The sequence below is a fragment of the Taudactylus pleione genome, unplaced genomic scaffold (genome assembly GCF_031769625.1).
Source record: "Taudactylus pleione unplaced genomic scaffold, aTauple2 ptg000012l, whole genome shotgun sequence".
Taxonomy (NCBI): domain Eukaryota; kingdom Metazoa; phylum Chordata; class Amphibia; order Anura; family Myobatrachidae; genus Taudactylus; species Taudactylus pleione.
In genome coordinates this window covers 16,629,470-16,643,774 of record NW_028284415.1, presented here as the reverse complement: position 1 = coordinate 16,643,774, position 14,305 = coordinate 16,629,470, and the positions used below count along the sequence as shown (strand labels likewise).

General features: G+C 43.1%; 1 protein-coding gene across 1 annotated transcript in view; it reads left to right on the top strand.

The window, feature by feature from the left end:
• TEKT3 (tektin 3) overlaps nucleotides 1-13,438 on the top strand; it is a 46,804-nt gene extending 33,366 nt beyond the window's left edge. Inside the window, exons 4-8 of the mRNA XM_088468458.1 lie at nucleotides 2,331-2,401; nucleotides 6,994-7,137; nucleotides 9,045-9,267; nucleotides 11,877-12,031; nucleotides 12,516-13,438. Of these exons, the coding sequence (XP_088324584.1) occupies nucleotides 2,331-2,401; nucleotides 6,994-7,137; nucleotides 9,045-9,267; nucleotides 11,877-12,031; nucleotides 12,516-12,732 (810 nt within the window). The 3' untranslated portion in view covers nucleotides 12,733-13,438. The remainder of the gene's footprint in view (nucleotides 1-2,330; nucleotides 2,402-6,993; nucleotides 7,138-9,044; nucleotides 9,268-11,876; nucleotides 12,032-12,515) is intronic.
• Nucleotides 13,439-14,305: the final 867 nt, after the last annotated feature.

Sequence of the window (14,305 nt, the reverse complement as noted above, 5' to 3'; positions counted from 1 at the left end):
CGAGTTACCTGTATCAGGTGATGAGCTGGAATCACTGGAGGCCGGCTGGACTGGAACCTTGGTTAACATGAATAGCTGTTTATTATAAGAAGTGGGTAGCAGTGAGAACTGCCTTTGGTGATGAGTGACTGTAACTGGAAACTGGAGACGTTGGAATGAGACCAGAAGGAACTTGGAGGGACTGGACTGGGACCGGCAGGTAGGCTGACTGAGCTGGTCGGGGTACCAGTAGATGAGCCTGCAGATGGATGGTAGCACGGAAGCTACTTGGTGCAGCTAATGAGCCGTGAGGTGAGTGGACTTGGAGGAACCGTACTGGGACTGGCAGGAAGACTGGTATCTGGATGGCTACGTGGAGTGGCTGGATAGCCGTGGGTAGATGTTGGTAGCTGAGTGGCTACGTGGAGCGGCTGGATAGCCGTGGGTAGACGTTGGTAGCTGAGTGGCTATGTGGAGCGGCTGGATAGCCGTGGGTAGACGTTGGTAGCTGAGTGGCTACGTGGAGCGGCTGGATAGCCGTGGGTAGACGTTGGTAGCTGAGTGGCTACGTGGAGCGGCTGGATAGCCGTGGGTAGACGTTGGTAGCTGAGTGGCTACGTGGAGCGGCTGGATAGCTGTGGGTAGACATTGGTAGCTGAGTGGCTACGTGGAGCGGCTGGATAGCCGTGGGTAGACGTTAGTAGCTGAGTGGCTACGTGGAGCGGCTGGATAGCCGTGGGTAGACGTTGGTAGCTGGATGGCTTTGGGGAGCGGCTGGATAGCCGTGGGTAGACGCTGGTAGTGTGGAAGCTACTTGGTGCGGCCTGGGAACCGTGGGTGAGAGAGGGTAGCGTGAAAGCTACTTGGTGCGGCCTGGGAGCCGTGTGGAGAAGCTGGTAGCGTGGAAGCTACGTGGAGCGGCCTGGGAGCCGTAGGTGAGAGTCTGGTAGCGTGGATAGCTGAATGCAGCAGGCTTACGGATAGCACTGGTCTAGGAACCAGCAGGAGCCTGGGACATACTGGCACACAGATGAACAGCTATAGGACAAGCAGTACACCACGGAACGTAACACGATGTTCAAGCACTGAGTGCTATTAGAGGAGGATCTATATACCTAGAGTCTGGCAGCGATTGGTGGATACAGACAGGTGGTCTGGCAGTGGCATTCAGAGTGGAGCAAGGCACAGCATGCAGAGGGAGTATTCATCTCTGCAGCCCTTGAGAAACAGGACCACACCTGTGATTCCAATTAAGACTAGCAATGCTCACAGACAGAGCAGGGTCCAGGTGTTTAATCAGTGTGGGGGGAGAGCAGTCTGCACACACAGAGATGTTACAGCCAGCATGATTCAGCCAGAGCAGATGTCCCAGGAGAATTACAAACACAGATCCATGGAGCAGCTGGCAGAGGTAAGTCACAAAAGGTAAAAACTAGCCAGGATTGTGACACTGTACATATGAATAAGACACTGGAGGGTATGCAGGGTAAGAAACAACTTGCGTTGATCCATATAGAGTCTTACTGTATGATAATAATGTATCAAAAGTTCCAGAGAACAATTGTATCAGTTTCCTTTTAGTATCAAGACAATAGAGTAAAGTGAGTTCCTGATTGGAATACCTCAACGTTTTGTCCCGATGGAAGTTAGGACCAGATACAGTCAATTCATTTTGTAAATGGGTTGCCCGTATATAAGCCCCGTGTCAGCCCCCTGTTAAACAGGTAATTGGATGTCACACGTCTAGGTGAAGGGGTGATCACCTAGGGTACAGTATCTGTTTTGTCCCTGATGTTGTCACTGGGTGGAGAGGGTGGGTAAAGGGCCTGGAGAAGCTGCCCAGTAGATGCAAGGGTCTCTGTCACCATAGATAATCCCCCCGTGGATTGATATTCCGTATGCCTCTGAGCTCTAGTGGTCTGTGCCGACAGTCAGTTCAGGTCGGACCCAATGCATAAATCTCGGCGCACAGCGGGAACCGGGTGCAAGGTGGTATTCGGCAGCTGCAGTCTGCGGAACAACCTACCCGGATGTGATGAGTGTCTGGTGCTGTGCGGCTGGAAGCAATTCACGAGTGCCGAGCTTCTCGTTCTAATGAATCCATGTGTCCACCTCAGAATCAGGCCCAATAGCTGATAGAAACAAAAGTCCAGACTACCCGCTAAATCGTGACAGAAGTATTTCCAGAAAACATACTGTACTTAGGGGACTATTGTTTTATGTAAATGTTATTGCGCATTGCATTGTAATCTGCAGTTCTAAGTTTAACCTTAAAACTACCATGTTACTGTGTTAAATACACTTCCACCTACTGTTGTCCTTTGCTGATATATTGTATTTGCTTTAACCAGGAAGTAGACCTCATCAAGTCCTGCCAAGAGAAGATGAGACGACATCTAGAGAAGATAGCAGCTCAGCTCGCGTAAGACATGTGTAGGCCATTGTCCTGTAACTTGTCTTCTCAGTAGGAGTATGCCCACATAGATCAGGAGTTGGTAGTACATGATGGGATGGAACAGATTCATAGTCACTCGAACAGACTCCTGCTTAAAGGGACTCTAGTACATTGTGTATGTTCTATACTTGAAAAAAAGACATTTCTATGGAAGTCAATGTTTTTACACAGTCGACACCCATGGTGGTCCTACTGCTTTTCGTACCCCTTCCCCCAAAAGAAAGTCAAATACTTTGTATATACGATTGAGAAGAGGGAGTTGCAGATAGAAGCTGGGGACATTTTTAAAACAACTATATAGGATAATATTTTATCTGGAGAGACAGCAAGAACAATGGTGGTGTTTCAAGTTAGTATTTAACTAGTGGTTGTAGCAAAAAGTTTGCACATACATTTTTATATAAATATATTTTATAACCCTATAAGGTATATCATCTAGGACACAGGTTCTCAAACTCGGTCCTCAGGAGCCCAAACAGTGCATGTTTTGCAGATCTCCTCACATAATTACTAGTGAAATAGTTAACTGCACCTGTAGATCTTTTAAAATGTGTCAGTGTTAATTAATACACCTGTGCACCTGCAGGGTGAGCTGCAAAAAGTGAACTCTGTGGGATCCTGAGGACCGAGTTTGAGAACCACAGATCTAGGACATGATCCAAAAGGAGGATGCCAAATAAATGGCCACATAAATTAATTGTATAAAAGATCCCAACACAATGTACGATTTGCAAATGATCCAATATCGCCTGCGATTTCCCTTGAACTCCAGAACACTCCCGGACAAACGATATTGTGCCTACACATGGAACGATTGTACAAATGATCAAACAATATAGATCAGTCGTTAACGACTGCAGATCGTTAACAATATATCGTTTGTAGCAAACACCCTCACAATGCTGGAATTTAAATAATGGGTGGAAAAGTGACAACATATCGTTAATCGCATCGTTCATCGTGTACACACCCGAAACGATTGTGAAAGATAGGTCAATATCTTTCTGCAGGCTCAATTGATCAGCGACCACGATCAGCAAAAGCAGGAGCGCACATCGGCATCGTTATCATGCCCACACACGGCACTTTTTAAACGGAAAACGGACAAATAATTTAAAAAATCACACCATGTGTGGGGGCCCTTAGGCTCCCTGGTGTCCAATTAACATTACAGATGCCCAAATAAATATACATATGTAGGTATTAATAGATATATTCAGGGTATGCAGTCGGGAAGCCGGCGGACGTATTCCCGACAGCCGGCTGCCCAACTTCTTTAGCCCGGTGAGGGTTAAATGACAGGCGTCTAAATCTAGATGCCTGTCATTTTACCGTCGCCGGGAGACCGGCGCCCGGCATCCCGATTGAAGTGATGCTGGGCGCTGCTGCGGACAGCTGCGGGGGGGGAGGGTTAGGTTTAGGGCTCCCAGGGGGGGACTTAGGGTTAGGCACCCCCCCGGGAGGTTAGGGTTAGGCTAGGGGAAGGGAGGGTTAGGCACCACTGGGGGGGGCTTAGGATTAGGCATCCCCCCTGGGCGGTTAGGGTTAGGCTAGGGGAAGGGAGGGTTAGGGTTAGGCACCACTGGGGTAGACTTAGGGTTAGGCACCACTGGGGGGGGCTTAGGGTTAGGCATCCCCCCCGGGCGGTTAGGGTTAGGCTAGGGGAAGGGGAGGGTTAGGGTTAGGCACCACTGGGGGGCTTAGGGTTAGGCATCCCCCCCGGGCGGTTAGGGTTAGGCTAGGGGAAGGGAGGGTTAGGGTTAGGCACCCACTGGGGGGGACTTAGGGTTAGACACCTCCCCAGGAGGTTAGGTTTAGGCGGCGGGAAGGGGGGGTTAGGTTTAGGCACTTAGAGGGGGGATTAGGGTTAGGCACTGGGGGGAAGGTTAGGGTAGGCACCCTAAAGGAGGGGTTAGGGTTAGTGGGTTAGAAATAGGTTAGTAAGTACTTACCTTCGACGATCGGGATTTCCTCCTCTGCGGCCTCCTGGTGTTGGGATTCCAACCGCCGGGCAGGGGTCCGGCGGTTAATCATACCGATTCCATATTCAGTGCCACAAAATGACATATGTGCCTGATTGTGCTTACAAAAGGTGTCTACTGCATTTCATTGGGTGGTATCTGTATTTGTAGAAAAACCTTAAACAATGTTTCAAGGGGTTTCTAGATGTAACAATATAACTGGTATACCCTGTGTGCAAATAAATCAGCTATGTTGTGTTGACTTTAGCTAAAAAGGGACAATGCTAAGATTAATTGTGCAAAAAAAACTGTATAAACCAGGTTATAGGTATATTTACTATACAACTAGTATAAGATGGAAATGAGCTAAAACAAGAAATATGTAAATATGAACCTTTTAATATGATGCAAAAATCAATAAACAGTGCTAATCAGCAGGAGGCAATGTAGCAATGAAAAACATGTACAAATATAACAGTATCTCTGCAAAAAATAAATATGTAAAAAAGAAGATATTGTCTTGTAGCAACAATTGTAGCAAAAGGATGAATGTAACTGAACAAGAGAGTGTCCGTTCCAAGGAGAATATAAAGCTCAAAAAAATGGTATAAGGTCAGTGCTGGTTAACAGCCATGGATTAGACAAAAATTAATGGAAGTACCCTGGAAGTCAACTGTCATATAGTCTGGATGGCATGTGTAACCACTCCTAAAAATTAATTGCTCATAGTAGATACGCTCACCTCGCAGCTGTGATATAAGAACTCTCCAGAGAAGGATGCGGTGCCAGCCTGAGGGTGGAGAAGGCTGGTTCGCGGCTGGGGGTGCCGAGGGGTGAGTGGAAATGCTGATGCACGTATGGGAGCAATGGAGCTGTGAGCTCTGAAGGTCCAAAGGTGCGGCAGTGTATAACAGCCGGCGGTGGGCAGTAGGACTCCCAGCAGTGAGGTAACTCTCTCCAGAGAGATGTTAGCGCCGTGTAAGAAGCTCGCAATACTGAGCCGCAGCTGGTGGTCGAATCCTGTGCTGGCTCAAACAGGACTCAGAGTTAGAGGAAATCCGGGTGATGTATCAATCCACTGGCTGGATGGATCATGCAATAATGCAATAATGGAGCAGTTGAATAAAAAAAAGTGGTCTCTGTATTCCCCTTAACGCTACGGCTCAGTATTGCGAGCTTCTTACATGCCGCTAACATCTCTCTGGAGAGATGGCATTTGTGGGCGGCCCTGCTGATTTCACTCGTGATGTCAGTAGTGGACTTCCTGCTCTATCAGAGCAGGAAGTCCACTCGGGCTTGCGAGAGCAGAGACCCTACCACAGGGTCTCCTTGCAAGCCCGATGGTCGCAATAATCGCGACCATCGCCAGGCCGCCCGCAAAAGCTGTGGGTGGTCACCCACAGATTAGCGAGCTGCCTGTAGGCCGAAAAAAAACCCCTGCCCTGATTCTGGTTGAGCTGAATCTGGTCCTCTGTCTCTTGTTGCTGGCAGCTGCTCTCTGGTCCAGTGCACTGATTAAGCGCTCAGATCCATACACAAAACAGACTAGGTAGGAGAAGCTGCTGCTGTTCCGTCCCTTATACTGCATGTCATGGCTGCAATTCTTGTAAAATCATATTCTGTTCTACTGTTATTGTGGTCGCTATTTAAGCTGCTGGTTGGGGACCTGAGAGGAAACCTCGCCTGCATTTGCCTATGATCACCCCAAACAAATTGAAGAAAAAAGTGACAATGGTGTATAACCTGGGGAGTGCTGAAGAGCATATAGTAATTTTAGCTGAATTACCATTTTACCCAGGCTTATCTGACCTGATAAACGTGAGATTTGAGTTTAAGGTAATCAATCTGTGGCTGCACATTTACAGCCACATAATCTGCTGCATTATTAGTCATCTAGATGACCGAGTAGTACACTTTGGTGGAAAATGATAGTAAGGAGGCATGGGTCAGCTAGAAAGTATAGGAAAACACAAGATTTTACCCAAATAATTTTCACCCCAGAAGAAAAGCCATAGACACCCACAATTGCCTATGGAGCTGGAAAGAACGCTCCATTCCTGAAAAGAACAATAATATGTCGTCAGTATATAGTGCAATCTTCTCCTCCCGACCCAACACCAGCAGTCTAGTCTCTATTATTTTTAAGGCATCATAAAGTGTCTGCAGTACTGGAAAATTAATATACTTGACATATGATAAGTACAAATACAATGTATTGCCCTGTAAAAAAGTGTCGAACCACTTGAACATGTCGACCTTTTAACCCTGTCGACCTTTTGTCCCTGTCGACCTATTGCATTGCGACCATCTGGTGTAAATCTATTGACTGTCGATCTTCTAACTGGATACCAAAGTCTTATGGAAACTTACTCAAAAAGACCCATATTTGTGGTCCATACCCATAGGTATAAAGATTAGTTTTGTTGTTGTCATGTGGTATGCTGGTGGATTTACCAGGAGAGCATCACAAGATGTATTACATGTATAATGTATAAATGACAGTAATCAGTGGAAGGATTTATCCATGTAACATACATCTATATAGAGCTCTAGGATGGGGATTGATCTTCTGTCCTGTGACAATAACTCTCTCTTCAGTTCCAACAGGTCGGCTCAGCACGAGCTGGAAAGGGACATCAGTGACAAGCAGACGGCCTACCGTATTGATGATAAATGCCAGAACCTGAGAAATACCTCAGACGGGATCGGCTACTACAGAGGAGTGGAACGCATTGATGCATGGTATGTTCATTTCAATTATCTCTTGACTGTTCTAAAATATTTACAGTTTCCCAAATGTCTAAGCTCTCAATATGCAGGCCATTAACTAATTCTATGCACTTAATGGGTTTATTTGATCTGGTCTGGCATCAGACAGAATGACAGAATCTGGCAGTGTGTGCATGCACACTTCATATTTATGAATATGTGTAGCAGACAGTTAGTGGGTGGAGTCCCCACATCCCTGTCGCAGCAGGAGATTACAATCGTACACGGGGATCGTGTTTGTTGTCACATATGTGTGGGAGGGACAAATATCTTTCTCTTGCCTATATATATTTTGATATTAATTGGTGCAGTTCGAGCCCTGTCAGAAATTCATCAATCAGACATGTATCCATGAAGAATGCATGGGTGGATTGTTCAATTATATTGCCAGCATTATTATCAGCCACACTATACAAGATACTGCGGTAGTATTTTTATTTTACTGTACAGTAGCTCTTCTTTTTTTTGCCCATGAAACAGTTTAGTAGACCTTAATAAAAGAGAAATTTCACAGATCTGGCCTCCAGAACTTTACCCGGTACTCGAGGTGAAGTCTTACTGCTTACTTATTTTAACATAATCTGAAACCATTAACCCCAATGTCCCTTTCCTTCTGTATCTGCTTTTTGACCTTTGTGCACCACATTAATATTTTACTTTTTGATTTATTCAATTTAAGTTGCCACGCTGAAGTTCAAGTAAACTAAGGGCCTGATTCAGAGCCGCTCGTAAGTGGCCGCTCGTTCGTTCTGACCGATGTTCGTTCATCTGCGTATGCGTACGGATTGTAACACGCATGCGCGAACCAGTCAGTGCGGCCGAAAATCGTTTGTTCGCTATATAGCGAATACCTGCTACTTTGAGTGACAGGAGGAGGCGTTAGTGGGTGGTAACAGGGGAAGGTGCTTGAAAACGGGGAGTGGAATTCAGAACGCAGGCGTGCTTAAAGGTCAAAACGGGCGTTTTAAGGGAGTGCATAATTAATACAGCAGCGTCATTGACCACGTCACTTGGTTGTTTTATAGTCAGAACTGCTCGCAATATAGTGGTAGGAAAAACCAGCCACAAAAATAGCGAGCAGTTCATACGCTGTTCGATGTACTCGATTAATCTAATAAATAGTGGACATGACGTATGGTGCAAGCGGCCAGGGGGCGTATTTTTCAAAATTTCGACCGCAAGTTTTGCTCGCTCGTTCAGACTTAGAGGCGTGAACAGGCCGCAAAGTGCGAACGGTTCATTTGAATAGCCACCCCTTTTTTTTTAAACTAACGACCGCAAATAGCGAGCGGCTCTGAATGAGGTCCTAAATCCACTGTTCTGCCCTAAACTATCACTTTAGTAACTGAGTCAAACAATCCACTAGATCTTTTTGATTTGATCTCCCAACAGTGATTACTTGTTACCTTGTATCTTGGCACTTGTCTCTAATCAACAATTATTTTTTTTTAAACTCAAGGTCTATGTACTAAGCCTCTGAGAGAGATAAAATACCAACCAATCAGCTCCAAACTATCACTTTACAGGCTGTGTTTGAAAAATGACAGTTAGGAGCAGATTGGTTGGTACTTGATCGCCATCCACTTTATCTCTCTCCAAGGCTTAGTACATAGACCTTGTATCTCTCAAGTCACCCCTAATGCTCCTCCAATGACCACTAAGAGTATTTAAGACTCCACCTAGCAGTTGCTGGTTTCAACAATGCATGGGAAGTGTTTGTGCACATTACTTATTTCATTGTAATTAAACGATTTTCTTCCACCAATAAGAAAATATTTGATATTTACATTAACAGAGAAAGATGCTGCAGATAAAGATGATGCACCTTATTACTAAGTTAATGCAATTATCTGAGACTTTAATGTATCGTTTTCCACTAGTATCTCCATTCCAGAGTCATGGGCCCGGTTCACCGATGACAACATTTTGAGGTCACAGAGTGAAAAAGCGGCATCTGCCAAGGTCCGGGAGGAGGTGGAGAGTCTTCTGAATGTAACCTCCAACGAGATGTGGAGCCAGTTCAATTTGGTGAACGTCATGTTTACCAACAGAATCTCCGAGACAGCAGATGCCAAGAACAAACTCCAGAGTCACCTAGCAAAGGTACCAGTTGGGTCCAGTCTAATTATCACTGATTGCATGTTGAATAATTGTGGGAACTGTTTTATTATATGAAAATTAACTGTTAATGTTTACCAAATATATCTGTGCTATGGAAATACTTGCATCTATTTTTTATTTTATTTTTTAATTTACCATAGTCAATGTTACATTGTTTTTCTCAGGAGAGATAGAGGTTTACTTTGGTAGCATACTGAAATAAATTATTTCTCAAGATTGTGCTTTCTGTAGCATTTACAGAGTTAGTGCATGTCAATCAATTTACTTGTAAATGATTATTGTTTATATAGTGCCACTATATTATACAGAGATTTACAAAGAATATATCACAATTAACATCAATTACTGATATTGGGGGGGTCAGTTCCTTCCTCTGAGGCCCCCACACCATCCCAAAATCCCTACTCTGCTCTGAAAATAGCAGAGTGGAATCCTCTTCTGAGAGTGCATGTGTATTGGTAACAATTGCTGTACCGTGCATGCTTCCAAGAGGCTTTTTTTCAGGGCCGAAAGAGGTGTGCAGGAGGTTAGAGTGGCATCGTCAGGCACCTAATGCAATGTTGCTATGGTGCCAGAATATGACCTGTTCTACCCCTGCTTACAGTCCAAATTATCTATTACACAAATACATACACACAAATTGTTAGAAGCCAATAAAATCATTAGTATGTTCTCAGACTGTGCCAGGAAACTGGAGCACCCAGAGGAATCCACGCATACATACAGTATGGAGAGCAAATAAACTCCATGCAGGTAACAGTCCTGGTTCTAATCATATTCATGGCCTAAGTGCTGTTAGGCAGAAATGTGCAACCATGCTTTTATGTTTTGAAGGCATAATAGGACTTTAAATACAAGCTTTTTTTGTTTTTAAATACATTTTAATGTAAGTATTTCAAGGCATAACAAAATGTAGGGGAAGGAATGGAAACAAAAATGGAGAAGGGGAGGGGGGAAATAAAGGAAACATCCCCAATTATGAATAAAACACATAAGCATAATTTAGACACTTCCATAAAGTATAGTTTGCTCTATATTATTTTTATTTATTTATTTAGTGAACACCGTTTTTATTGGTGCAGCCCAAAAAAATAGAAGTGAACAGTAGTTACAATTATTCAAAATTCCACGTATAGCTATGATTATTTTTATTGTATCAATTTAGGGAGACAGTGGTTTGTTTAATATGTCTCCCTTTTGCCTATACTAATAAATAAAAAAATGGATATAATTGAGATTTTAAATCCAGTTTATACTCTTTTGCATTGCAATAAAGCTGCCCAATTTTAGGAGACGTCCTTGTGATCCCACTGCAGTCATCATTTGATGAACACTACTAAGTATGCAGTAGAACATAGGCTTCTGCGCTGAGATTGGGGTGCTAGAACTGAAATAGTCAGTCCCTGGCACCCTCTTGAGGGGTTGGGTACAGGTTGCCGGCGCTCAGGTTCCTGTGCGCAAAATCAAGACGCCGGAATCATGGGATATCCCGTTTTATAGACAGCTTGGACTAGAGGTGCGCCCACCTCTCTGCCATTTAAAAACAGCGGGTAATCAGCAAGTAGTTAAACATATTCCAAAGCTAGAGAGAGGCTAAAATGGAATTATGTAATAACAGAGTAAATATGCAGGATTCAACCATCCATTTGCTTTTCACTGTCTAACATACAGCGGTTAATTTATTGCAGATTTGTTTAATCCTAGTTAATAACTTTATCAAGACATCAGTGATGTGACTTATTCCTAATGGATTGATTTTCATGAACATTAATTTAGTCTTCAAAACGTGGAGTACATTTAAAAGGTGCCGAGAGATTTATATTTGAGAGGGGTGTGTCGAAACTCAAACCTTAATTGCAGCATACAAATAAAGCTGTCAGTATTTGTGGGCAACATGCAAAAGAAGCCAGTAATTACCCTCCATAAAAAATCTATGTATTTGCACCCCTTTCAGCCAACATGGTTTGCTCCAGATACAAATTTACTTGCCTTTTTTTATTTGCTCCCAAGTCAGCCTCATGGTGTGTCCGTGATTGGTGTACATTTAGATAATTAATTGTTTACTCCTGTGTTTATAAATCCATTTTCCTTAATATATCTTTATGATTACTGTTCACTATTACCCCTCCTCCTCTGAAAAGCTTAAACCCAGAGGCATGAGGCAGTCCAAGTCCATGGTCAAACAGACAATGGGAATTAAATTCTCAGGACCTTTACATGGAATTCATGTGCGTGTCAAGAGTATCCAAAGTGTTTCTTAACACTTCAGTCTCACTAGATTATGCCATGGACATGTTAATAGATTTATACGCCTTTCTGAGCTGCCTATTACAGCTACAAGGGTACATTAAAGAAGCAATTCTTCCTAAACCATAATACATGCTTTTCATTCTAGAGCAAGTTTTTAACATAGTTTAAAGAAGTAAGCTACTCTCTGTTGTATAGTAATTGCCTGACCCAGCAGTTACCTCCTGCCTGACTTCAGGACACATAATTTATTCTATTTTCAGGACTAAAACATGTTAAACTGACACAAATAAAAGTAATAGCTTAATCATGGAATGATACGATTTTTTTCTAACTTTTTGTAGACGCTCCAAGAAATCTTCCAGACAGAAATGACCATAGAAGCTATTAAAAAGGCCATTAAGGACAAAATGGCTCCCTTGAAAGTAGCTCAGACACGCCTTGATGAACGCACCAGGCGTCCCAATGTGGAGCTCTGCAGGGATATCGCCCAAATACGGTAAACAATTGTTAATGGTAATATTTAGATTATAGAAACCTACTGAATCAATAAAATTTAACCACTTTTATGTACTTCATTTTTCTTGATGTTCTTCCTTTTATGTCTTCTGAAAAGCTCTTCTGGTATAACTTGTCATGAAGCAAATTCTTATGCATGCCACACATGCAGAGTTGGACATAGAATTTAGTCATACTGAAGACCATCCAAATTTGTCAATCTCTTAAATGGTAAAATATGTCTGCAGCTAATGTCCACTGTAGTACAGTCAGATTGGATTATTGCTGCTAGTTTGGATTTGCACATTATGGCCTTCCAAATTTCCAGTCTGATTGGATTATATGCGTTACAATAACCTCAGTCCAGGATAACTGTGTACCACTGTTCCCTTGCACTACAAAGGCGCCTTGATTACTGTGCACAATGTACTTCCTGTCTCTCAACTTTTAAACAAATACACTTTCTTTTTCATTTCTGTCCTTAGTCTTGTCCAAGAAGTTCAAGAAATTGATGATACAATTCAAGCCTTAAAGAAACGCCTTATAGAAGCTGAGGACACCCTACAGATGTTAGTCCATACAAAGGCCAACCTTGAACATGAGCTATCCATCAAGGCCAACTCTCTATTTATCGATCAAGAGAAATGTATGGGCATGAGGAAGAGCTTCCCCAGCACTCCTCGACTCGTTGGCTACACATAGGCTCACCTGGGTGCTACATGACAGTGTAGCAATGAAGAATCATTTTAAAGCCTGATGCTTTTATGATTGTTGCTCTGCAGTGTGTGGTTGTTTAACAGTCCATGGGTGTGATACACAATGTGTAATGTTTTACTTAAAGATTTCAAAAATTGACTTGGTTCATATAATTCCATCTAACACAAGTACATAAACTATACACAGTGGTCTAGGTCGCAATTTCGAAGTGGCAGCATGGAAAAAGTAGATGGAATGAAATCTGACAGTTTTATATGAGAGAGAGAGAGAGAGATTAAATGATAATACTAAAGGTAGCACCATATGCCTATATCTGTCTTTCATTTGCCTGATGTGCCATTGTGGGCAGCTGCGCTGATATACAACGATAGTGGGCAGGGGAAAAGTGTTACAGCTGGGGCGATTGCACAGATCCCCCTTCCTGCAGCCGCATAGTGCCCGTGCCTGTCTGTACTCTCAACGTCCCTTCAAAGAAAGTAAAACAAGTTTTGTCATGTGATTTTTAATATAGATTTCTGTTAAAAGAAAAATAGTATAATGTCTTGAAAAAAGTACTGCCACCTGAAAGAAGATTGAGACCTTGATAAACATTAACAACCCTATAAAGAGTGTTCTGTATCTGTAGCGGCCCATGGAAAATGTAGTTTCTCATATATTAAGCAGTGTTTGGGGCAGATATAGAGTTGAACAAATGAGGTGTGGCTATTAAATAAATAAAAAATAAACCATACTGTGTAAGTTAAAAGGAAGTAGGGGAACACTGACCTTGGACTATCCCAAAGAAGTTTTGCAAGTGTCACCCCTCTCGCGCAGAGAATTTGCTGTTACACAGCATTTGAAGAAGTTGTGTTTTTCTAGTGCGTCATAAAAATGCTTAGAGCAGTGGTTCCCAAACTTTTTTGAACCATGGCGCCCTAGAGTATCAGAATTGTTTTCATGGCACCCCTAAGCCAAAAGTTTCTTATTGAGAAATTCAGAAAAAAAAATAAATTAAGTAAATTGTGCTTACTTGTCATCCTTAGGCTCAGTTATGTGGTAGTAGACAGGTTTGTCCTTCTGTTTGGCCATATATTTACATTACATTGACTATAAATAATTTGATTTGGTGCTAAACCATCAATCTGAGGAACCACTGGCTTAGAGTATAAGCAGAGCAATGTGTTACCTTCAAATTTTTTGTTAAATTGAACAAAATGCCCACCAAATCATTCCGTATGCTAACCGAGGCTTACAGGGTAGATTGTATTTCACGTGCACTTGTGTGTTTGAGTGGCACAAAAAATTTAGGCTTAGATTTTTGGCTGAGAAGCAGATTGCAGTGCTAGAGCACCCTCCATACTTGCGAGACTTAGCACCTAGTAACTTCTTTCTTTTCCCTAAAGTCAAATCTGTACCCATTCTGCCCACATCACTAGGAAGTGGGTAGAATGCAGGAGAAGTGCCTACTTTCCCGGGGGTGCAGGGGGTTACCCGAAAAATCGTGAGCCTTCCACGACTCCCGGGAGGGTAGGGCAAGTATGCCTCAAACTGAATCCAGTGCAGACATGTTTAAGGTCTC